Source organism: Bombina bombina, chromosome 1 (assembly GCF_027579735.1).
Source record: "Bombina bombina isolate aBomBom1 chromosome 1, aBomBom1.pri, whole genome shotgun sequence".
NCBI classification, from domain to species: Eukaryota; Metazoa; Chordata; class Amphibia; order Anura; family Bombinatoridae; genus Bombina; species Bombina bombina.
The window spans coordinates 1,391,099,093-1,391,125,569 of NC_069499.1; the positions used below are offsets into that span (position 1 = coordinate 1,391,099,093).

The 26,477-nt window shown below is 39.3% G+C and overlaps 1 protein-coding gene across 3 annotated transcripts in view; it reads left to right on the forward strand.

Annotated features, from left to right (window-relative positions):
• The window catches only part of LOC128651755 (Fc receptor-like protein 5), a 291,106-nt gene that overhangs the window by 22,465 nt on the left and 242,164 nt on the right, over positions 1–26,477 (forward strand). The window contains exon 1 of one of the 3 annotated variants that reach the window (XM_053704742.1): positions 19,924–20,345. The exons of the other annotated variants lie outside the window; for them this stretch is intronic. Coding sequence (XP_053560717.1) covers positions 20,333–20,345 — 13 coding nt within the window. The 5' untranslated portion in view covers positions 19,924–20,332. Of the gene's footprint in view, positions 1–19,923; positions 20,346–26,477 lie in introns of those variants that run through there. 3 annotated transcript variants of the gene reach the window in all.

Below are 26,477 nucleotides of genomic sequence, written 5' to 3' on the forward strand. Positions count from 1 at the left end.
GAGAATGTGGCATCAACTCTATCATGTTCTGCTATATTACCTGTGTATGGCCAGGAAGCAGGAAAGATGGAGCGGGTAACAACATTTAATTCTTGGTTAGATAAGTGGTGCAGGGAACGGGGATTTGCTTTTATTGGCCATTATAGCTCTGTTTGGCAAGATACTAGGTTATTTAGGAGAGATGGCTTGCATTTGGATGTTAAAGGAACAGAGTATCTGGGAGAGTTCAAATGCTATATTAGAAATAATTTAAAATAATAAAGGGGGGTAGCATTAATATATCCACCTGCCCCCCACAGCATGCCAAAACTGTTAGTCCAGTTAACAATTCTAGAAATTCTAGTAGTAAAATTCTTTGTGCAATGAGCACAAATGCTCACAGCTTAGGAAATAAATTACCTGAACTCATTTCAATAATGACTAGGGGCAACTTGGTACAATGATTCGCATAACTGGGACATATTCATACCTGGATACAGGTTATTTAAAAAGAACAGAGTAGGAAAGAAAGGTGGAGGATTTGCACTGAATGTAAATGAAAATATAAAGGTTACTGAAATTGTAGGAACAAATGATGAGGTGGAAAGTATTTGGGTGACTTTTGAAATTGGAGATAAAAATGTGTTTAGAATAGGGGTTGTATATAGGCCTCCATAGCAGGATGAAAAACTGGACAATCTGTTATTAGAAGAAATAACCAAAATGACCATGAAGGGTAAGGTTATAGTAATGGGGGACTTTAATTTGCCAGATATAGACTGGAAGATTCCTTCTGCTAGATCAGCTAGAGGCAGGTATATTCTTGAATCTCTGCTAGGGGAATCACTTGAGCAATTAGTTAAAGGGACATAATACTCATATGCTAAATCACTTGAAACTGATGCAGTATAACTGTAAAAAGCTGACAGGAAAATATCACCTGAGCATCTCTATGTAAAAAAGGAAGATATTTTACCTCACAATTTCCTCAGCTCAGCAGAGTAAGTTCTGTGTGAAAAGTTATACTCGGCTGCTCCCAGCTGCAGGTAAAAATAAAAAAAAATGAAGAAATGAAGCAGCCAATCAGCATCAGCAGTGCTGAGGTCATGAACTCTTACTGTGATCTCATGAGATTTGACTTAACTCTCATAAGATTTCATAGTAAGCTTCCTTTACCTGATTGGTGAAATAATATGAGAGCTCACAAGGCTCATCCTTTCAGATGTCCCAGGACAGACACACTAAAATTCTGCTTAGAAATCCTTTACAATGGGAGGTGCCTACTGAGGAACTTTTGAGGTAAAATATCTTTCTTTTTTACATAGAGATGTTCAGGAGATATTTTCTAGTCAGCTTTTTACAGCTATGCTGCATCACTTTCAAGTGTTTAAACATTTGGGTATTATGGCCCTTTAAGGAACCAACTCGTAAGGAAGCTATATTAGATCTAATACTTACAAACAGTGATACAGTTTCAGATGTGTCTGTAGGTGAGAACTTAGGATCCAGTGATCATCAATCTGTTTGGTTCAGTATTCATGTGCAGGAACTGTCCTCCCAGATTAAAACAAAAGTTTTAGACTTTAGGAAGGCAGATTTTTCATTAAGGGGATTATACATAAAAAAACTATTTAAAAGGGAAAACTCTTATGACAGGGGTTCAAGAACAGTGGGAATTTGTGAAAGGTGCCATTTTAGATGCAACCGCACACTGTATTAGACATGTCTGTAAAAGTAAAAGAAAGCGGAAACCAATTTGGTTTTCCAAAGAAGTAGCACATGCTGTAAAGACAAAAAAGATAGCTTATAAATATTACAAACACACACAATCAGATGATGATAAGAAAATATGGAGACTCCGACAAAAAAAGACTAAGCAGTTAATTAGGAAGGTTAAAGCTCATGCAGAAGAGAAGAAAGTCATAGTCAGTAAAACATGGGGACTAAACATTCTTTAGATATATCAGTGAAAGAAGAAAAAATAAGGTAGGAATAGTAAAATTAAAATCAGTTGATGGTAGAATAATAGAAGGAGATAAGCAAATTGCAGACTGTCTCAATGATTACTTCTGTTCTGTTTTCACAAACTATTGTGAAGATAGAATGTCTACATTAAGGGATGCTACGAAAAATAGAAACAAACTTAACACTAATCTTTTTGCAGAGGATGAGGTTTTGTTAGCATTATCAAAAATAAATGTTAAAAAGCTAGTGGGTCCTGATAATATTCATCCAAGGGTTTTAAAAGAACTTAGATCAGTGCTAACTGTCCCATTAACTGATCTGTTTAATCAGTCACTATTAACAGGAGCTGTCCCAGATGATTGGAGAATAGCAAACGTAATACATCTTCATAAAAAGGGCTGTAGAGAGGAATCTGGTAACTATAAGCCAGTTAGTTTAACTTCAGTAGTAGGGAAATTAATGGAAAGCCTCTTAAAAGAAAGAATTATGACTTACATAAAGACAAACAATTTAGAGGACCAAAATCAGCATGGTTTTTCTTCAGGGAGATCATGTCAGACAAATCTAATCGACTTTGATTTTGTAACAAAAGTATTAGACAAGGGTGGGGCAGTAGATGTAGAATATCTAGATTTCAGCAAAGCATTTGACAGCGCCCCACACAATAAACGAATTCACAAACTGTATCTCCTTGGTCTAGACTAAAAAATTGTGAACTGGGTGGAATGCTGGCTTAAGGACAGAAAACAAACGGCTAGATTTAGAGTTTGGCGTTAGCCGCCAAAAGCAGCGTTAAGGGGTCCTAACCCTGCTTTTTACTGCCCGCTGGTATTTAGAGTCAGCCAGAAAAGGGTCTAACGCTCACTTCCTTACCGCGACTCCAGGCTACCACAGATCCCCTTACGTCAATTGCGTATCCTATCTTTTCTATGGGATCTGCCTAACACTGGTATTTGGAGTCTTGGACCAAGTGAGCGATAGACCCTCTACCGACAAGACTCCTACCAACAAAAAAAGTCAGTAGTTAAGAGCTTTATGGGCTAACGCGGGAATTTAAAGCTCTTAACTACTGTGCTATAAAGTACACTAACACCCATAAACTACCTTTGTACCCCTAAACCGAGGCCCCCCCACATCGCCGCCACTATAATAACATTTTTTAACCCCTAATCTGCCGACCGGACACCGCCACCACCTACATTATCCCTATGAACCCCTAATCTGCCCCCCACGTTGCCGCTACCTAACTACACTTATTAACCCCTAATCCGCCGACCGGACCTCGCCGCCTCTATAATAAATGTATTAACCCCTAAACCGCCGCACTCCCGCCTCGCAAACACTATAATAAATAGTATTAACCCCTAATCTGCCCTCCCTAACATCGCCGCCACCTACCTACAATTATTAACCCCTAATCTCCCGCCCTCAACGCCGCCGCTACTATAATAAAGTTATTAACCCCTAAACCTAACTCTAACCCTAACCCTAACACCCCCTAACATAAATATAATTTAAATTAAACGAAATAATATTCATAAAATTAAATAAATTATTCCTATTTAAAACTAAATACTTACCTATCAAATAAACCCTAATATAGCTACAATATAACTAATAATTACATTGTAGCTATTTTAGGATTTATATTTATTTTACAGGCAACTTTGTATTTATTTTAACTAGGTACAATAGCTATTAAATAGTTAATAACTATTTAATATCTACCTAGTTAAAATAAGTACAAAATTACCTGTAAAATAAATCCTAACTTAAGTTACAAATACACCTAACACTACACTATCATTAAATTAATTAAATAAATTACCTACAATCATCTAAACTAAAATACAATAAAATAAACTATTCTATAATACAAAAAACAAACAAACACTAAATTACAAAAAATAAAAAATAATTACAAGAAGTTTAAACTAATTACACCTAATCTAAGCCCCCTAATAAAATAAAAAATCCCCCCAAAATAAAAAAATGCCCTACCCTATTCTAAACTACAAAAGTAATCAGCTCTTTTACTAGCCCAATAGAATGGTTAATAATTTAATAATCCACAATTGGAGAGGTTGACAAGAATAGAATTCTGGCAGGTAGAATTTGTAATCCAAAGTTTTAGGCTTAAAGCTGATTCACAGGAACAAGTTGCAATAATGCTGTTAGCTGCTGCAAGTCTAATTACTAAGCACCTGTTTGCAGTCAGGTGACGACTTAAAAGCAGGTAGGGAGTGCAGGTAAGGGAGAAAAGGAAAAGCTGGCCTGGAATCCTTACAGTACGCCCCTCATCAAGAAAGCCGATCCTCGGCTTGATGCTTAGGACGGTGAGGGTAACGCCTGTGGAACCGGGATATTAGGCGTGGAGCGTCTATATGTGTATACGGTTCCCAGGTGTCTTCATCCGGAGAGTACCCCTTCCATCTAACCAGGTATTGTAATTGTCCGTTACAAATTCTGGAATCAAGAAGGTCTTGGACCTCGAAGGAGTCGTAGAGTAAAGGTGAGGCAGGTGGAGGTAGAACGCTAGAGGTAGGGGTAGAGTCAGTGGCTGGTTTCAACAAAGAGACATAAAATGTTGGGTGAACAGGTATAGAAGAAGGGAGGTCGAGGGTCACAGCGTTACGGTTTACAATACGGGTAATGAGGAATGGACCAATAAACAATCCAGAAAGTTTTTTACAAGGAACAGGTATCTTGATATTTTTCGTAGAAAGCCAAACCCTATCGCCAACTGCATAGGTTGGAGCAGGTCTTCTGTGAAGATCATAATACTTCTTTTGTGAGGATTGTGCATTCAGAATATTCAGTTTTAGAAAATGGAAATTTTCTGCGATGGTTTGCAAAAGGTCATCGACGATAGGGGAGTTTACAGGTTGAGTCTGCTCCAAACTGAAGGTGGGATGAAAGGCATAGTTAGCAAAGAAGGGTGATAACTTAGTGGAACTGTTGGTAGAGTTGTTATACGCAAATTCAGCCATATAGAGGTAGCGAGCCCAATCAGTTTGGTGATAGGAGCAGTAACAACGCAAATACTGCTCAAGCCACTGATTTAGCCTCTCGGTCTGTCCGTTGGTTTGTGGGTGGAAAGCTGTACTTAGACGATGATCGATTTGTAAATGTCGGGTAAGATGTTTCCAAAACTTCGAAGTGAATTGGGTGCCTCTGTCTGTTGTTATGACAGTTGGAAGTCCATGAAATCTGACAACTGAGTTTAAGAAGAGTTGAGCCGTTTCGTATGATGTAGGTAGTTTATGAAACGGAATGAATATCGCCATCTTAGTTAGAATGTCCGTGATGACAAGAATGGTGTTAAAACCAGTACTCAAGGGTAATTCGACTAAGAAGTCCATGCCTATGTGAAGCCAGGGTCTGCTAGGTATAGGTGTAGGAATCAAATCACCATAAGGTTTGTTTCTATCCTTTTTGGAGGTTATACAGATGGTACAGTTTTGTATGTATGCTTTAATTGAGGAAATCATATCAGGCCACCAGTAAGATCTGTCAAGTAATCTTTTGGTTTTGTTGATACCAGGATGTCCCAATAGAGGAGGATTATGATGTTGACGGATAGCATCATTTCTCAGGATTTTTGGTACATATATTTTCTTGCCATGGAAGTACAGATCGTTTTGAAAGGTAACCTGATTGTATGGTATCTCACTGTCAGTGGCCAAGGAAAGTTGTATTTCTGAGATAAAACTTGAAAAAAGACCTAGAAATCTATCAGCTGGAATAATCGAAGTAGGTTCTTGTGTATTTAATGGTCTTGGATCTCTTCTGGAGAGGGCATCAGCTTTGCCATTCTTAGCTCCGGGTCTATAGATTATCTGAAAATTAAATCTGCTGAAGTATAAGCTCCAACGAACTTGTCTACCTGAAAGGGTTTTGTTTCTTTGTAGAAATTCCAGGTTGCGGTGATCGGTGTAGATCAGAATGGGAAGGAATGTACCCTCTAAGAGGTGTCTCCAATTCTCAAAAGCTCTCTTGATGGCCAGTAATTCTTTGTCTCCAATAGAGTAGTTCATTTCCGCTGGGGAAAGTAGTTTTGAATAAAATGCTACTGGGTGGAGATGTTGTTTAAGATCTTTCCGTTGAGATAAAACTGCACCGATAGCATAGTCTGATGAATCGACTTCTAGAGTAAATTGTAAGAGGTGTCTGGAAAGCGTAGAATAGGAGCAGAAGTGAAGGACTCTTTGAGTGATTGAAATGCCTGTGCGGCAGCATGATTCCAAGTGAAAGGAACTGAAACACTAGTGAGTGAGGTAAGAGGTTTAACTTTATGTGAGAAGTTTCTGATAAACTTCCTATAATAATTGCTAAAGCCAAGAAAGCGTTGTAAATCCTTCCTGTTGGTAGGTTGTGGCCAGGATTTGACAGATTCAACTTTATTGTCTTGCATTTGTATACCCTTAGGTCCAATGGTATAACCGAGAAAGTCAATCTCTGTGGTATGGAAGAGACACTTCTCCATCTTAGCATAGAGTCTATGCACCTGGAGACGGGAAAGAACCCAGCTCACATGTTTTATATGCTCATCTAAGTTGTTGGAATAGATGAGGATGTCATCCAGGTACACTATAACACAAACATCAAGTAGGTCGTGGAAAATATCATTCACAAAGTACTGGAAAGTTGCAGGCGCGTTAGTGAGACCGAAGGGCATAACCAGATATTCATATAGACCGTACCGAGTACGGAAAGCGGTTAACCACTCGTCGCCTTCCCTGATTCTGACAAGGTTATAAGCCCCTCTGAGGTCGAGTTTTGTGAAAAGTTTAGCATGTTGTAACCTCTCAATCAATTCCGGGATGAGTGGCAAGGGATATCGATTCTTAATGGTTATTTTGTTTAATTCCCTAAAGTCGATAATGGGGCGTAGAGATTGATCCTTATTTCTCACAAAGAAGAAACCAGAGGCAGCAGAAGACACTGATGGACGAATGAAGCCTTTCTTTAAATTATCATCCAGATAGGTTTTAAGGTGATCCAGTTCAGGTTGTGACAACGGATAGAGATGACCAAATGGTGGTGACGAGCCAGGTTTTAGATCAATAGGGCAGTCGTAAGGGCGATGTGGGGGAAGAGTCTCCGCTTCTTTCTTACTGAAGACATCAGAGTACTTTAAGTAGAATTCAGGTAATTGTGAGGTTTCAGATAAATGAAGTAACGAACGATGTTGGAAACAGGTCTGTTTACAATAGGGTGAGTTAAAGTGTACTTGTAAGGAACTCCAGGTGATATCAGGTTCATGTAACTGAAGCCAACGTATTCCTAACACAATAGGAAAGAGGGGTGATGTGATAACATCAAAAGTAACATATTCTTGATGTAAGCCAATCGTAGTCACGAGAATAGGAATAGTGTGGTGCGTGATAGGACCAGAAGATATTTCAGAGCCATCAACAACTTTAATAGAGACAGAAGATAACTTTTTGCAGAAAGGTATTTTATTTTTTAATACAATGGATGCATCAATATAATTTTCTTGTGCTCCCGTGTCAATTATTGCCTCTATCTTCATATGCTTGTTGTCCCACTGTAAAGAGAGAGGTAAAAGACAGTGAACTGGAGAATCACGTACAATCAAAGAGGTCAAGCAAGAAAGTGACTTACTGGTTTTGTTCTTGCGTAGTGAAGTACAGTCACGGATTGAGTGGGAAGGAGAACCACAGTACATACACAACCCTCGAGATTTTCTCCGGAATCTTTCTTCAGAAGTAAGTGGGCCTCTGAAGACACCAATATCCATAGGTTCGGCCTTACTTGAACTAGATTGAGAAGGAGTATGGAAGGAGATGGGGGGCCTTCTAGGGGCAGCTTCACTAAATTGGCGTTCAGATTTTCTTTCTCTGAGACGTCTGTCAAGCTGCATGGAAAGTCTGATAAGGCCCTCCAACGTTTCTGGGAGCTCAGTGCGGGCAAGTTCATCTTTGACTTGCTCGGCCAGGCCAAGGCGGAATTGATTTTTTAATGCAACGGTGTTCCATTGACTATCAGTTGCGTATTGTTTGAAGTCAGTTATATAAGATTCCACTGGCCGGTTGCCTTGTTTTAGCTTCCTTAGTTTTGTTTCAGCTGTCAACTGTACGTTTGAATCAGAGTAAAGTTCATCCAAAACGGCGAGAAAAGATTCTAGAGATGAGAGGATTGTACTGTTAGACTCAAAGAGGGTATCAGCCCAAATACGGGGTTCCCCACGAAGATAGGAAATCATGGTTAAGACCTTCACTCTGTCATTGGGATAAGTGGTAGGTTTTAGTGTAAAAGTCAAAAGGCAAGCATTTCTATATTGCCGTATAATGCTCTATCCCCATTAAAGGGTTCCGGAGAGGAGATAAAAGGTTCAATTGAAGACTCTGATGTATGAGCTTTGGAGGCTGTCAAATCCTGAAATGCTTTCTTTAGAGTGTCATTTTCGGCCTTTAACTCTCTCATCCCCTGAGTGAGTTCATCCACCCTGTGGGACAAATTGTAGACTATATTTGGCAAGTCTGCTGGATCCATAGTGGCTTAGTAATTCTGTAAGCTTCTGTAAGCTTTGAGAGGTGAACCCCTTAACAGGTAAAGCAAAGGATCACAAGTGCAGACCTGAACACGTACAGAGTTGTATCACCAATATACTTCAGGCTATTAATCAGCATAGACTGAATGAAATTAGGTGAAATAAAGTTAATGTTATTTTAGTAGTAGGTAGAATGTATTCCCACCTACGTCTTTCAACAAAGGATACTGGAGGGTTGTATCAGAGCTTACTCTCAGTAGGAGGTTATGTTTACTAGTGACACTTGCCAAAAGAAACAAAATGTAGTGATAGGATTATTTCAATAGTGGCTGTAGCAGGAATAGGACATAAGGAGCTTCACAGTTAATTAATTCAGAGCGCATAAGCCAGAAACTGACAGTGACCCTATAACAGATGGTATAAACTTGAAAATGTGTAGCATGGAGAATGGTCACTACTTGTGATTAGCTGAAGTCCTCACGCTTAATAGCGTGTACTGAACAGAGCCGTAAGTTGCTGCTGACAGGTGAGAATCCGAAGTTGCTGCAGAGCGGAGCTCAGAGGAGGAGGGGGCGGTACAGACCTCATGACTGACAGCGGCTTGTAGTCTGTAGCTCCGGAGAAGTGATGACGTAGTGGAATCAGATTTTGAGTGACAGCTCTTTATGCTGTGTGAATCTCCACCTCAGACTATTGCTATCGTTTGGTGTTAGGCAGAAAACGAAGTATGTAATCCAAAAGGGTAAATGTGCAAATGAAAGCCAGTGAAGGGAGCGGCTTAAACACAAGATGGTTTCTTTAGCTTTGAGATAGCTGGGAGTACAGCGGCAGTTGAAAACGCTGACAAGGAGCAGAAAGTCCTTACAGGAGCGAAGGTATCCCAAGTTAATAATCCACAATTGGAGAGGTTGACAAGAATAGCATTCTGGCAGGTAGAATTTGTAATCCAAAGTTTTAGGCTTAAAGCTGATTCACAGGAGCGAAGTTGCAATAATGCTGTTAGCTGCTGCAAGTCTAATTACTAAGCACCTGTTTGCAGTCAGGTGACGACTTAAAAGCAGGTAGGGAGTGCAGGTAAGGGAGAAAAGGAAAAGCTGGCCTGGAATCCTTACAATAAGTGTAGTTAGGTAGCGGCGATGTTGGGTGGGAGCAGATTAGGGGGTTAATAAATATAATATAGGGGTCGGCGATGTTAGGGGCAGCAGATTAGGGGTTCATAGGGATAATGTAGGTGGCGGCAGTGTCCGGAGTGGCAGATTAGGAGTTAATAATATAATGCAGGTGTCAGCGATAGCGGGGGCGGCAGATTAGGGGTTAATAAGTGTAAGGTTAGGGGTGTTTAGACTCGGGGTTCATGTTAGGGTGTTAGGTGCAGACTTAGAGAGTGTTTCTCCATAGGAAACAATGGGGCTGCGTTAGGAGCTGAAAGCTGCTTTTTTGCAGGTGTTAGGGTTTTTTTCAGCCCAAACTGCCCCATTGTATCCTATGGGGATATCGTGCATGAGCACGTTTTTCCAGCTTACCGCTACCGTAGGCAACGCTGGTATTGAGGGTTGAAGTGGAGCTAAATTATGCTCAACGCTCCCTTTTCTGAGCCTAACGCAGCCACTCAGACAACTCTAAATACCAGCGTTGTCTTAAGGGTAAGCTGGGGAAAAAAGCAGCGTTAGCTACGCGGGTTTTTACCGACAGAACTCTAAATCTAGGCGAAAGTGTCTTAGTAAATGGAGTTTATTCAGCAGAGGGGGCTGTTACTAGTAGTGTTCCTCAGGGGTCAGTCCTGGGGCCTGTTTTGTTTAACATATTTATCTGTGATATCAGCAAAGGGCTACAGGGGAAAGTATGTCTGTTTGCAGATGATACAAAAATTTGTAACAGAGTGGATGTTCCAGGGGGGGTAGACAAAATGAGAAGTGATATACAACAATTGGAGGATTGGACAAACGACTGGGATCTAAAGTTTAACACAGCAAAGTTTAAAATAATGCATTTAGGGAAGAAAAATCCAAATGTTAATTACAGACTTAATGACACTTTACTGACTGTTACAGATGAGAAACAGGACTTGGGAATTATTATTTCAGATGATTTAAAACTTATTAAACAATGTAGTAATGCAGCGAGTAAGGCTAGCAGAATGCTTGGATGTATTGGTAGAGGTATTTGCAGCAGAAATAGTAAGGTTCTTATGCCACTTTATAGATAATTAGTTAGGCCTCATCTTGGAGTATTGTGTGCAGTTCTGGAGGCCATACCTTCAGAAGGATATTAACAAACTTGAATCTGTGCAAAAGAGGGTTACCAAAATGGTACATGGTCTAAAAAATAAAACTTACCAGGATAGGCTCAATGACCTAAATATGTATAGCTTAGAGGAGAAAAGGGAAAGAGGTGATATGATAGCAACTTTCAAGTACGTTAAAGGGCTTAGTAAAACTGAGGCTGTGGGTATTTTACATAAAATGGAATATTCAAGAACAAGGAGTCATGATCTCAAGCTGAAGAGTAGTAGATTCAGAAGTAATTTGAGGAAGCACTTCTTTACAGAAAGAGTGATTGATTTATGGAATAAACTTCCTCAAGAGGTTGTAATGACAAACACTGTTGGGGACTTTAAAAATGCCTGGGACAAGCATAAGACTATCCTATGAACTAGATACGTTTATACTGTTAGGTAATATCGGGCTGACTTTCTGGGCCTATGGCTCTTATCTGTCGTCAATATCTATGTTTCTATGTTTCTAAATCCAAGCCTTATAAGAAACCAAATCCTGATCCTAAAACTTTATGAAGGTGCGGGCCTCAAGCCAGTTCTTCTGGTAGGGGGCAGACTAAAGCTATTTCAAAGAGTTTGGACAGACTCTGTCCAAAATCAGTGGATTCAGAATATAATTTCTTAGGGGTGTCAAATAGGATTCAAAATAAGACTTCCTTTGGGAAGATTCTTTCTTACCCATGTAACAAAAACCCCCAGTAAAAGCTCAAGTCTTTTTGGAATGTTTTTCAGATCTACAATTTTCAGGGGTAATTTTTCCCAGTTCTACAGCAGGAACAAGGATTGGGTTTTTTATTCAAATCTATTCATTGTACCTATGAAGGAAAATTCTTTCAGACCTATTTTAGATCTGAAAACTTTAAATGGTTTTGTAAGAGTCCCAACTTTCAAGATGGTGACAATAAGGACTATTCTGCCTTTTGTTCAGCAAGGTCACTTCATGTCCACAATAGACTTACAGGACACTTACCTTCAAAATCCGATTCATCCAGATCACTATCGTTTTCTGAGATTTTTTTTTCTAAACAAGCATTACCAATTTGTCGCTCTCCGTTTGGCCTTGCAACAGTACCAAGAATATTCTTAATAGTTTTAGGTGCCCTTCTATCTGTAATCAGAAAACAGGGTATTGCAGTGTTTCCTTATTTGGACAATATCTTGGTACTAGCTCAATCGATTTTACAAATAGATTCAGTGTCCATGCCTTTCCATAGTTTCAGCTTGTCTAAACCTTCAGTCTCTTATCATTCACTTCAGTGGTTATGTGCATGGGAGTTTTAGGTCTCATAATTGCAGCATCGGACACGATCCTTTTTGCTTGTTTTCATATGAGATCTCTACAGTTTTGCATGTGGCACCAATGATGCAGAGATTATACTCAGTTATCACAACTGATATACTTAAGTCCCAACTCTCCACTCTCTCTGACTTGGTGGTTATACCATTACCTTATTGTTTAAGGGGCCTCCTTAGTTTGTCCTACCTGGACTGTGAACTGATCATAACAGATGCATGTCTCTCAGGTTGGTGAGCTGTTTGGGGGTCTCTGACAGCACAAGGAGATTGGAATCCTTGAGAGGCGAGGTTACCAATCTATATCTTAGAACTCTGCTATTTTCAGAGCTCTTCAGGCTTGGCCTCTATTAAGAGAGAATCGTATATTCGGTTTCAAAAAGACAATGTCACAACAGTGGCATATGTCAATCATCAAGGGGGGACTCGCAGTCCCCTAGCAATAAAAGAAGTATCTCTAATACTTTCTTAATCGGAATCCAATTATTGACTAATCACTGCGATTTATATACCAGGTGTAGACAATTTGGAAGCGGATTATCTCAGCCGCCAGATTCTACATCTGGGGAGTAGTCTCTCAATCCAGATGTGTTCTATCAGATTGTGCAGATGTGGGGTCCTCCATATATAGATCTGATGGCCTCTCGTCTAAACAAGAAACTTCCCAGATACCTCTCCAGGTCTAGGGATCCTCAGGCGGAAATGATGAATGCTCTAGCTGTTGGTTTTACCAACCTGCTTACATTATTTCACCTCTGGGAGTGATATCAAAGATCATAATGGAACAATCTTATGTGTTTCTGATAGCACCAGCATGGCCTCACAGGTTCTGGTATGCAGACCTTGTCCAAATGTCCAGTTGCTAGCTTTGGTCACTTCCTATAAGACCAGACCTTAAGTCTCAAGGCACAGTTTTCCATCACAATCTCAAATATCTAAATTTGAAGGCATGGAAATTGAACGCTTAGTTCTTAGTCATAGACATTTCTCTGACTCAGTAATTAACACTATGATACAGGCTTGTGAGTCTGTTTCAAGTAAGATTTATCATAGGGTTTGGAAAATCTATATTTCATGGTGTTCCACTCATAATTATTCTTGGCATTCTTTCAGAATTCCTAGGATTTTACAGTTTCTTCAGGATGGTTCGGATAAGGTTTTGTCTGCAAATACTTTGAAAGGACAAATTTCTGCTCTTTCTGTATTATTTCATAGAAAGATTGCTAAACTTCCTGATATTCACTGTTTTGTTCAGGCTTTGATTCATATCAAACCTGTTTTTAAATCTATTTATCCTCCTTGGAGTCTCAATTTGGTTTTGAAGATTTTACAGGCTCCTCCTTTTGAGCCTATGCATTCTCTGGATATTAAATTACTTTTTTGCAAAGTGTTATTTCTTTTGACTATCTCTTCTGCTGGAAGAGTTTCTGAATTGTCTGCTCTCTCTTGTGAGTCTTCTTATCAGATTTACCATCAAGATAAAGCTGTTTTGCAGACTTCATTTACATTTTTGCCAAAAGTTGTGCATTCTAACAACATTAATAGGGAAATTGTTGTTCCATCCTTGTGTCCTAATCCTAAGAATACTCTTGAAAGGTCTTTACATTCTTTGGATGTGGTAAGAGCTTTGAAATATTATGTTGAGGCTACTAAAGATTTTAGAAAGACTTCTAGTCTATTTGTTATTTTTCTCTGGCTCCAGGAAAGGTCAGAAAGCCTCTGCCATTTCTCTGGCATCTTGGTTGAAACTTTTGATTCACAAAGCTTATTTGGAGGCGGGGTAGTCTCCGCCTCAGAGAATTACAGCTCATTCTACTAGATCAGTTGCCACTTCTTGGGCTTTAAAGAAGCTCTAAATCTAGGCGAAAGTGTCTTAGTAAATGGAGTTTATTCAGCAGAGGGGGCTGTTACTAGTAGTGTTCCTCAGGGGTCAGTCCTGGGGCCTGTTTTGTTTAACATATTTATCTGTGATATCAGCAAAGGGCTACAGGGGAAAGTATGTCTGTTTGCAGATGATACAAAAATTTGTAACAGAGTGGATGTTCCAGGGGGGGTAGACAAAATGAGAAGTGATATACAACAATTGGAGGATTGGACAAACGACTGGGATCTAAAGTTTAACACAGCAAAGTTTAAAATAATGCATTTAGGGAAGAAACATCCAAATGTTAATTACAGACTTAATGACACTTTACTGACTGTTACAGATAAGAAACAGGACTTGGGAATTATTATTTCAGATGATTTAAAACTTATTAAAGAATGTAGTAATGCAGCGAGTAAGGCTAGCAGAATGCTTGGATGTATTGGTAGAGGTATTTGCAGCAGAAATAGTAAGGTTCTTATGCCACTTTATAGATCATTAGTTAGGCCTCATCTTGAGTATTGTGTGCAGTTCTGGAGGCCATACCTTCAGAAGGATATTAACAAACTTGAATCTGTGCAAAAGAGGGCTACCAAAATGGTACATGGTCTAAAAAATAAAACTTACCAGGATAGGCTCAATGACCTAAATATGTATAGCTTAGAGGAGAAAAGGGAAAGAGGTGATATGATAGCAACTTTCAAGTACGTTAAAGGGCTTAGTAAAACTGAGGCTGTGGGTATTTTACATAAAATGGAATATTCAAGAACAAGGAGTCATGATCTCAAGCTGAAGGGTAGTAGATTCAGAAGTAATTTGAGGAAGCACTTCTTTACAGAAAGAGTGATTGATTTATGGAATAAACTTCCTCAAGAGGTTGTAATGACAAACACTGTTGGGGACTTTAAAAATGCCTGGGACAAGCATAAGACTATCCTATGAACTAGATACGTTTATACTGTTAGGTAATATCGGGCTGACTTTCTGGGCCTATGGCTCTTATCTGTCGTCAATATCTATGTTTCTATGTTTCTAAATCCAAGCCTTATAAGAAACCAAATCCTGATCCTAAAACTTTATGAAGGTGCGGGCCTCAAGCCAGTTCTTCTGGTAGGGGGCAGACTAAAGCTATTTCAAAGAGTTTGGACAGACTCTGTCCAAAATCAGTGGATTCAGAATATAATTTCTTAGGGGTGTCAAATAGGATTCAAAATAAGACTTCCTTTGGGAAGATTCTTTCTTACCCATGTAACAAAAACCCCCAGTAAAAGCTCAAGTCTTTTTGGAATGTTTTTCAGATCTACAATTTTCAGGGGTAATTTTTCCCAGTTCTACAGCAGGAACAAGGATTGGGTTTTTTATTCAAATCTATTCATTGTACCTATGAAGGAAAATTCTTTCAGACCTATTTTAGATCTGAAAACTTTAAATGGTTTTGTAAGTGTCCCAACTTTCAAGATGGTGACAATAAGGACTATTCTGCCTTTTGTTCAGCAAGGTCACTTCATGTCCACAATAGACTTACAGGACGCTTACCTTCAAAATCCGATTCATCCAGATCACTATCGTTTTCTGAGATTTTTTTTTCTAAACAAGCATTACCAATTTGTCGCTCTCCGTTTGGCCTTGCAACAGTACCAAGAATATTCTTAATAGTTTTAGGTGCCCTTCTATCTGTAATCAGAAAACAGGGTATTGCAGTGTTTCCTTATTTGGACGATATCTTGGTACTAGCTCAATAGATTTTACAAATAGATTCAGTGTCCATGACTTTCCATAGTTTCAGCTTGTCTAAACCTTCAGTCTCTTATCATTCACTTCATTGGTTATGTGCATGGGAGTTTTAGGTCTCATAGTTGCAGCATCGGACACGATCCTTTTTGCTTGTTTTCATATGAGACCTCTACAGTTTTGCATGTGGCACCAATGATGCAGAGATTATACTCAGTTATCACAACTGATATACTTAAGTCCCAACTCTCCACTCTCTCTGACTTGGTGGTTATACCATTACCTTATTGTTTAAGGGGCCTCCTTAGTTTGTCCTACCTGGACTGTGAACTGATCATAACAGATGCATGTCTCTCAGGTTGGTGAGCTGTTTGGGGGTCTCTGACAGCACAAGGAGATTGGAATCCTTGAGAGGCGAGGTTACCAATCTATATCTTAGAACTCTGTGCTATTTTCAGAGCTCTTCAGGCTTGGCCTCTATTAAGAGAGAATCGTATATTCGGTTTCAAACAGACAATGTCACAACAGTGGCATATGTCAATCATCAAGGGGGGACTCGCAGTCCCCTAGCAATAAAAGAAGTATCTCTAATACTTTCTTAATCGGAATCCAATTATTGACTAATCACTGCGATTTATATACCAGGTGTAGACAATTTGGAAGCGGATTATCTCAGCCGCTAGATTCTACATCCGGGGAGTAGTCTCTCAATCCAGATGTGTTCTATCAGATTGTGCAGATGTGGGGTCCTCCAGATATAGATCTGATGGCCTCTTGTCTAAACAAGAAACTTCCCAGATACCTCTCCAGGTCTAGGGATCCTCAGGCGGAAATGATGAATGCTCTAGCTGTTGGTTTTACCAACCTGCTTACATTATTTCACCTCTGGGAGTGATATCAAAGATCATAATGGAACAATCTTATGTGTTTCTGATAGCACCAGCATGGCCTCACAGGTTCTGGTATGCAGACCTTGTCCAAATGTCCAGTTGCTAGCTTTGGTCACTTCCTATAAGACCAGACCTTCTGTCTCAAGGCACAGTTTTCCATCACAATCTCAAATCTCTAAATTTGAAGGCATGGAAATTGAACTCTTAGTTCTTAGTCATAGACATTTCTTGGACTCAGTAATTAACACTATGATACAGGCTTGTGAGTCTGTTTCAAGTAAGATTTATCATAGGGTTTGGAAAATCTATATTTCATTGTGTTCCACTCATAATTATTCTTGGCATTCTTTCAGAATTCCTAGGATTTTACAGTTTCTTCAGGATGGTTCGGATAACGTTTTGTCTGCAAATACTTTGAAAGGACAAATTTCTGCTCTTTCTGTCTTATTTCATAGAAAGATTGCTAAACTTCCTGATATTCACTGTTTTGTTCAGGCTTTGATTCATATCAAACCTGTTATTAAATCTATTTATCCTCCATGGAGTCTCAATTTGGTTTTGAAGATTTTACAGGCTCCTCCTTTTGAGCCTATGCATTCTCTGGATATTAAATTACTTTTTTGCAAAGTGTTATTTCTTTTGACTATCTCTTCTGCTAGAAGAGTTTCTGAATTGTCTGCTCTTTCTTGTGAGTCTTCTTATCTGATTTACCATCAAGGAAAAGCTGTTTTGCAGACTTCATTTACATTTTTGCCTAAAGTTGTGCATTCTAACAACATTAATAGGGAAATTGTTGTTCCATCCTTGTGTCCTAATCCTAAGAATACTCTTGAAAGGTCTTTACATTCTTTGGATGTGGTAAGAGCTTTGAAATATTATGTTGAGGCTACTAAAGATTTTAGAAAGACTTCTAGTCTATTTGTTATTTTTCTCTGGCTCCAGGAAAGGTCAGAAAGCCTCTGTCATTTCTCTGGCATCTTGGTTGAAACTTTTGATTCACAAAGCTTATTTGGAGGCGGGGTAGTCTCCGCCTCAGAGAATTACAGCTCATTCTACTAGATCAGTTGCCACTTCTTGGGCTTTAATGGAATGAAACTTCAGTTGATCAAATTTGCAAAGCAACAACTTGGTCTTTTTTGCATACTTTTACTAAATTTTACCATTTTGATGTGTTTGCTTCTTCGGAAGCAGCCTTTGGTAGAAAGGGTTGTCTCAGTTTGATTCTAGTGCCTTTGATTTGAGTTTTTTTAAATTTTTTAAGAAAACAATTATTTTTTGGGATTTAATTTCTTAGCGGATTTAGCTGTTGTTATTTTATCCCTCCCTCTCTAGTGACTCGTGGATCTCCAAATCTTGGGTATTAGATCCGATACATCACTTGCTGATGGACTCTTGTCACTTACATGAAAGAAAACATAATTTATGTAAGAACTTTCCTGATAAATTCATTTCTTTCATAATGGCAAGAGTCCATGAGACCCACCCTATTTTTTGTGGTTATGATTTTTTGTATAAAGCACTTTATTTTTTTCCAGTTCCTCTTTTTATTTGCTTTTTACTCCTTCTTTTACACCTCACTTCTTGGCTACACGTTAACTAAGGTATGAGTTAGGTGGGAGATGTATTTACAGGCATTTTGAGGTTTGGGAAACTTTGCACCCTCCTGGTAGGAATGTATATCCCATATGTCACTAACTCATCATGGACTCTTGCCACTATGAAAGAAATGAATTTATCAGGTAAGGTCTTACATAAATGATGTTTTCAAATTGCATACTCAACTCATATTTGAATCATGAAAGAAAAAATTTGGGTTTCATATTCCTTTTATCTCTGTTTTTTTAGCAATAGGTTCTTGTTTCATGTACAAAATGTAATGTATTGAGCACTTTATGTAACTATAGATCTTAATGACATCACCGTCCACTAACAAATCTGTGGAAAATATAGGTGAAGCCCTGTTCAGTAAAAGTGAAACATTAAAAATATACAGGTCCTAATAAATAATTATTGTTTTATTCAAAGAAAAACATAATAATTGTTCAAGTTGTTCATGTCATATGGTTTAGCAGTGTTTAACAGATGCATTCCCATAGCTACTTGTTCAATTACTAGAAATTTTAAGCAATCATTATTTTGATTATGAGCCTTCAAAAAACTTTGGTTACTAGTGATCTGTTTTCTATTATCAAGATCATTTTTAACATTTTTGATATGCTTATATATGATAAACTAGTCCTAAAGCCCGTTTACACAGGCCATTTTTTGCAGTACAGCGGTCCCACGCCTTGCTCTCTCTCCCTCCCCCTCTATTTTGCTCTCTCTCTCTCCCCCTCTATTTTGCTCTCTCTCCCCCCTCTCTTTTGTGCTCTCTCCCCCTCTCTTTTGCGCTCTCTCTCGCTCCACCTCTTTTTTGCACTCTCTACCCCCTCTCTTTTGCTCTCTCTCTCCCCTCTCTTTTGCGCTCTCTCTCTCCCCTCTCTTTTGCGCTCTCTCTCTCCCCCTCTCTTTTGCGCTCTCTCTCTCCCCCCTCTCTTTTGTGCTCTCTCTCTCCCCCCTATCTTTTGTGCTCTTTGTCTCCCCCCTCTCTTTGGCTCTCTCTCTCCCCCCTCTCTTTTGCGCTCTCTCTCCCCCCTATTTTGCACTCTCTCTCCCCCTCCTCTCTTTTGCGCTCTCTCTCCCCCCTCTCTTTTGCGCTCTCTGTTTTGCTCTGTCTCTTTCCCCTCTCTTTTGCTCTCTTTCTCCATCCCTCTCTTTTGCTCTTTCTTTCAATCCCTCTCTTTTGCTCTCTCTCTCCCCCTCTCTTTTGCTCTCTCTCTCCACTCTCTTTTGCTCTCTCTCTCTCCATCCCTCTCTTTTGCTCTCTCTCTCCATGCCTCTCTTTTGCTCTCTCCCCCCCTCTCTTTTGCTCTCTCTCCCCCCTCTCCCCCCTCTATTTTTCTCTCTTTCCCCCTCTCTATTGCTCCCTCCCCCCTCTATTTTTCTCTCTCTCCCCCTCTCTATTGCTCTCTCCACCCTCTCTTTTGCTCTCTCTCCCCCCTCTCTCCCCCCTCTCTGTCTCCCCATCTCCCCCCTCTCTCCCCCTCTCTTCTTTTGCTCTCTCTCTCTCCCCCCTCTCTTTTGCTCTCTCTCTCTCTTCCCCTCTCTTTTGCTCTCTCTCTTTCCCCCTCTTATTTCTTTCTCCCCCTCTCTTTTTCTCTCTCTTCCCTCTATTTTGCTCTCTCTCCCTCCTCTCTTTTGCTCTTTCCCATCTCTTCAGCTCTTTCCCATCTCTTTTTGTCTCTCCCCCTCTCTTTCTATCTCTCTCCCCTCTCTCGCACCGACCGCCCCCTGCCCCACCCCCGCCACATCCCCACCACGTCCGGCCATGCCCACGCTACAAACACACTTGGTCTTTTATATTATAGGATGCTGTTTTTGTGAATGGATTCAAATGTTAATTTGATATTAAGGCTATTGGAATTCAGTTTTTGTATGAATTATGACAATTAGGATTCGGTAGAACAAAATTTCCTCAATGCACTGCATCCACAATGGAATGTATTTTATATGTTTACCCATATGATCAGTTAAGACCTTAGTCTGCTCCCACCAGTCTAAAAATAGATTGGCATAAGAGAGAGCACATGCAGTTCCCATCGCTGTACCCTGGACCTGAAGAAAAAACTGACATCTGAATGTGATGAAATCTTTATGTAATATGAATTTAAGTAAATTTATTATGAAGAAATTGTGATTAACATTATTGGTTTTGAAAAAATATTCTACTGCTTCCAAAGCAAATTTGTGTTGAATACTCAACATCTGCAGTTACTAATATGCTGCTGGAGGGTAAGTGTACATTTTGTAATTTTTGTAAAACTTGCATGGTATATATGGTACAAGCTTAGGGGCTGATTTATCAAGCTCCATATCTATGGAGCTTGATACCCCTGTTTCCGCACGAGCCTTCAGGCTCGCTAGAAGCAGAAGTTATGAAGCAGCGGTTTAAAGACGGCTGCTCCATAACTTGTCCGCCTGCTCTGAGGCCGCGGACAGAAATCAACACGATCGAATATGATCGGGTTGATTGACACCCCCTGCTAGCGGCCGATTGGACGCGAATCTGCAGGAGGCAGTATTGCACCAGCAGTTCACAAGAACTGCTGGTGCAATGATAAATGCCGACAGCGTATGCTACATCGTATCATGTCGGCTCGCACTATGATAAATCTACCCCCTGGTGTGTACTGATTACCAGAAACAATAGGGCATCCCGGGGGGGGGGGCATTTTTTAACTAAATGTTAGCTACTTTAGGATATTCTACAGTAAGGTACCTTTCTTTTTTGTCACTAATGATGTCATTTATTATTGTTTGTGTTAATAATCTGATATATCTTGTAAGATATTTAGTGGGATTGAAAAAAATTTTTTTGTAACACTGGGTGTTGGATAGTTGCCGGTTGGCTTCTTGCAAATAGGCCCCTTGTGACCACATTTTTCTAGCTCTTTTTGTTATTGTGTGTATAGTGTACTGAAAGTCTGTTGCAGTTCATAATGTTTTAAATTATCATTTAAGGTTGTGATTTGTTGTTCTAATATAGCTATTTCCTCTTAATTAATTCTATTAATATTTGAATCAATTTCTGTGAATACTTAAATAGTGCTGTTTCCTATCTGTCCTTGTGTTCTTGCTTTCTAAGTACATGCAGAGAACATTTTGAATCTAAAAATCTACATTTAGGCTGGTGGGATTACACATAGGCCTAGATTTAGAGTTTGGTGGTAGCCGTCAAAACCAGCGTTAGAGGCTCCTAACGCTGGTTTTTACCGCCCGCTTGTATTTGGAGTCAGTCAGGAAAGGGTCTAACGCTCACTTTGCAGCCGCGACTTTTCCATACCGCAGATCCCCCTACGCCATTTGCGTATCCTATCTTTAAAATGGGATCTTTCTAACGCCGGTATTTAGAGTCGTGGCTGAAGTGAGCGTTAGAAATCTAACGACAAAACTCCAGCCGCAGAAAAAAGTCAGTAGTTAAGAGCTTTCTGGGCTAACGCCGGTTCATAAAGCTCTTAACTACTGTTCTCTAAAGTACACTAACACCTATAAACTAAATATGTACCCCTAAACCGAGGCCCCCCCACATTGCCGCCACTCTATTAAAATTTTTTAACCCCTAATCTGCCGCTCTGTACACCGCCGCCACTTACGTTATCCCTATGTACCCCTAATCTGCTGCCCCTAATACCGCCGACCCCTACATAATATTTATTAACCCCTAATCTGCCGCCCCCGCTATCGCTGACACCTGCATATTTTTTTTAACCCCTAATCTGCCGCTCCGTACACCGCCGCAACCTACATTATACCTATGTACCCCTAATCTGCTGCCCCTAACACAGCCGACCCCTATATTATATTTATTAACCCCTAATCTGCCCCCCACAACGTCGCCGCCAGCTACCTACAATAATTAACCCCTAATCTGCCGACCGGATCTCGCCGCTACTCTAATAAATGGATTAACCCCTAAAGCTAAGTCTAACCCTAACACTAACACTCCCCTAAGTTAAATATAATTTAAATCTAACGAAACAAATTAACTCTTATTATATAAATTATTCCTATTTAAAGCTAAATACCTGTAAAATAAACCCTAATATAGCTACAATATAAATAATAATTATATTGTAGCTATTTTAGGATTAATATTTATTTTACAGGCAACTTTGTAATTATTTTAACCAGGTACAATAGCTATTAAATAGTTAATAACTATTTAATAGCTAAAAAAGTTAAAATAATTACAAAATTACCTGTAAAATAAATCCTAACCTACGTTACAATTAAACCTAACACTACACTATCAATAAATAAATTAAATAAACTACCTACAATTACCTACAATTAAACCTAACACTACACTATCAATAAATTAATTAAATACAATACCTACAAATAACTACAATTAAATAAACTAACTAAAGTACAAAAAATAAAAAAGAACTAAGTTACAAAAAATAAAAAAATATTTACAAACATTAGAAAAATATTACAACAATTTTAAACTAATTACACTTACTCTAAGCCCCCTAATAAAATAACAAAGAACCCCAAAATAAAAAAATGCCCTACCCTATTCTAAATTAAAAAAGTTCAAAGCTCTTTTACCTTACCAGCCCTGAAAAGGGCCATTTGCGGGGCATGCCCCAAATAATTCAGCTCTTTTGCCTGTAAAAAAAAACATACAATACCCCCCCCAACATTACAACCCGCCACCCACATACCCCTAATCTAACCCAAACCCCCCTTAAATAAACCTAACACTAAGCCCCTGAAGATCTTCCTACCTTATCTTTACCATGCCAGGTTCACCGATCCGTCCTCCGAAGTCTTGATCCAAGCCCAAGCGGGGGCTGGCGATCCATAATCCGGCTGAAGTCTTCTATCAAGCCGCGGCTGAAGAGGTCCAGAAGAGGCTCCAAAGTCTTCATCCTATCCAGGAAGAAGAGGAGATCTGGACCGGCAACCATCTTGATCCAAGCGGCATCTTCTATCTTCATCCGATGATGAACGGCTCCATCTTGAATTCCTTCAGCGCGGATCCATCTTCTTCTTCCGACGTCCAACTGAAGAATGAAGGTTGCTTTAAGGGACGTCATCCAAGATGGCGTCTCTCGAATTCCGATTGGCTGATAGGATTCTATCAGCCAATCGGAATTAAGGTAGGAAAATTCTGATTGGCTGATGGAATCAGATTGAGCTCGCATTCTATTGGCTGTTCCGATCAGCCAATAGAATGCAAGCTCAATCTAATTGGCTGATCCAATCAGCCAATCGGATTGAACTTGAATCTGATTGGCTGATTCCATCAGCCAATCAGAATTTTCCTACCTTAATTCCGATTGGCTGATAGAATCCTATCAGCCAATCGGAATTCGAGGGACGCCATCTTGGATGACGTCCCTTAAAGGAACCTTCATTCTTCAGTTGGACGTCGGAAGAAGAAGATGGATCCGCGCTGAAGGTCTTCAAGATGGAGCCGTTCGCCATCGGATGAAGATAGAAGATGCCGCTTGGATCAAGATGGTTGCCGGTCCGGATCTCCTCTTCTTCCCGGATAGGATGAAGACTTTGGAGCCTCTTCTGGACCTCTTCAGCCGCGGCTTGATAGAAGACTTCAGCCGGATTATGGATCGCCAGCCCCCGCTTGGGCTTGGATCAAGGCTTCAGAGGACGGATCGGTGAACCTGGCATGGTGAAGATAAGGTAGGAAGATCTTCAGGGGCTTAGTGTTAGGTTTATTTAAGGGGGGTTTGGGTTAGATTAGGGGTATGTGGGTGGTGGGTTGTAATGTTGGGGGGGGTATTGTATGGTTTTTTTTTACAGGCAAAAGAGCTGAATTATTTGGGGCATGCCCAGCAAATGGCCCTTTTCAGGGCTGGTAAGGTAAAAGAGCTTTGAACTTTTTTAATTTAGAATAGGGTAGGGCATTTTTTTTTGGGGGGGTCTTTGTTATTTTATTAGGGGGCTTAGAGTAGGTGTAATTAGTTTAAAATTGTTGTAATATTTTTCTAATGTTTGTAAATATTTTTTTATTTTTTGTACTTTAGTTAGTTTATTTAATTGTAGTTATTTGTAGGTATGGTATTTAATTAATTTATTGATAGTGAAGTGTTAGGTTTAATTGTAACTTAGGTTAGGATTTATTTTACAGGTAATTTTGTAATTATTTTAACTATTTTAGCTATTAAATAGTTATTAACTATTTAATAGCTATTGTACCTGGTTAAAATAATTACAAAGTTGCCTGTAAAATAAATATTAATCCTAAAATTGCTACAATATAATTATTATTTATATTGTAGCTATATTAGGGTTTATTTTACAGGTAAGTATTTAGCTTTAAATAGGAATAATTTATATAATAAGAGTTAATTTATTTCGTTAGATTTAAATTATATTTAATTTAGGGGGTGTTAGTGTTAGGGTTAGACTTAGCTTTAGGGGTTAATCCATTTATTAGAGTAGCGGCGAGATCCGGTCGGCAGATTAGGGGTTAATTATTGTAGGTAGCTGGCGGCGACGTTGTGGGGGGCAGATTAGGGGTTAATAAATATAATATAGGGGTCGGCGGTGTTAGGGGCAGCAGATTAGGGGTACATAGGTATAATGTAGGTTGCGGCGGTGTACAGAGCAGCAGATTAGGGGTTAATACATATAATATAGGGGTCGGCGGTGTTAGGGGCAGCAGATTAGGGGTACATAGGTATAATGTAGGTTGCGGCGGTGTACGGAGCGGCAGATTAGGGGTTAAAAAAAATATGCAGGGGTCAGCGATAGCGGGGGCGGCAGATTAGGGGTTAATAAGTGTAATGTTAGGGGTGTTTAGACTCGGGGTACATGTTAGGGTGTTAGGTGCAGACGTAGGAAGTGTTTCCCCATAGAAAACAATGGGGCTGCGTTAGGAGCTGAACGCTGCTTTTTTGCAGGTGTTAGGTTTTTTTTCAACTCAAATGGCCCCATTGCTTTCTATGGGGGAATCGTGCACGAGCACGTTTTTGAAGCTGGCCGCGTCCGTAAGCAACGCTGGTATTTAGAGTTGCAGTGGCGGTAAATATGCTCTACGCTCCCTTTTTTGGAGCCTAACGCAGCCATTCTGTGAACTCTAAATACCAGCGGTATTTAAAAGGTGCGGGGGGAAAAAGCACGCGTAGCTAATGCACCCCTTTGGCCGCAGAACTCTAAATCTAGCCGTAAGTTTGTATATTTTCTACAGCGCCAATGGTTTCATACACAAGCTCCAACAGATCTCCTAATCAAATCTGAAGATGTCCTAATATTAATAGATTGGACTGCCTAACAGCTGAATATTAATCAGAACATATAATCCAGATTCTAAAACAATTGTTGACATCTTAAACAGAACTTGGCACATCTTGCAAAGTTATAATTTGTTAGCCACTATCATAGACAACAAAGTATCCATTGGATATAAAAATCTTAAATATATACTTGTCAAAAGTCATTACATTCATATTTCAATAAAAAAAAAAACTTTCACAGCAGGAACGAACCCATGTGGTTCATGCAAAATTTAACATTCAACAAATTACTGACAAATATGGATATATACATAACATCAAAAATATGTATCTTGTAAATCAAGTGGAGGGATATATTTGTTATAATGCACTTGTAATTTTCAATATGTAGGCAGGACGATTGGAGAAGCTAGAGTGATAATAAAGGAACACTGTAACAATATCAAAACCCCTCAAAAAGACCTTGATTAGGGAAAACAGATCACTAGTGAAGCCTGCCAAACATTTTTTTGAAGGGTGATAATCCAAATAATAAGTGCTCAAAATTTGCAGTAATTGAACAAGTAGCTATGGAAATTAAGAGGTGGTAACTTTAAAAAAAACTCTTCTACCCTTGTAATGCAGATGGATACATCTGTTAAATAATGTTAAATCATGAAAAGTGAAGGTGATGAAACACCCAGGAGGTGGTGCACTAAAATTAACTAGGGAAAAAAAGGGAATTGATAGAAATGTTGGTAATGTGAAAAAATGTTACAATTTTTTTTTCTTCTGGTTTTAAAAGGTGTATGAATGATAAGTGGACTCTCAGGAATGAGTAAAAATTAGTGAAATGGTAAAATATTATTTAACATGATGAAGTTATAAATTAATAAATTCTTGTGACAAATGTGAAATTGGTTAACCTTAATAAATGACAGAAATAGTGTTCATGTTAAAGAAACAAAAGTTCAATTGCTGAATTTTTTTCCAATCCAAGTAAAAAAGGAGTGTATCAGTGTATCAGGCTGTTCCACTTGGGGGAATGATCTCCGTTCACCTCAATGATCTAGGTTAGAAAGAAAATGGGCGCCTCATAGTGAAATTCATATGTGATATATAATAAAGAAGGTAAATAGTAAAACTCACAATTTTTGAAGGCACTAGATAGTGCAAA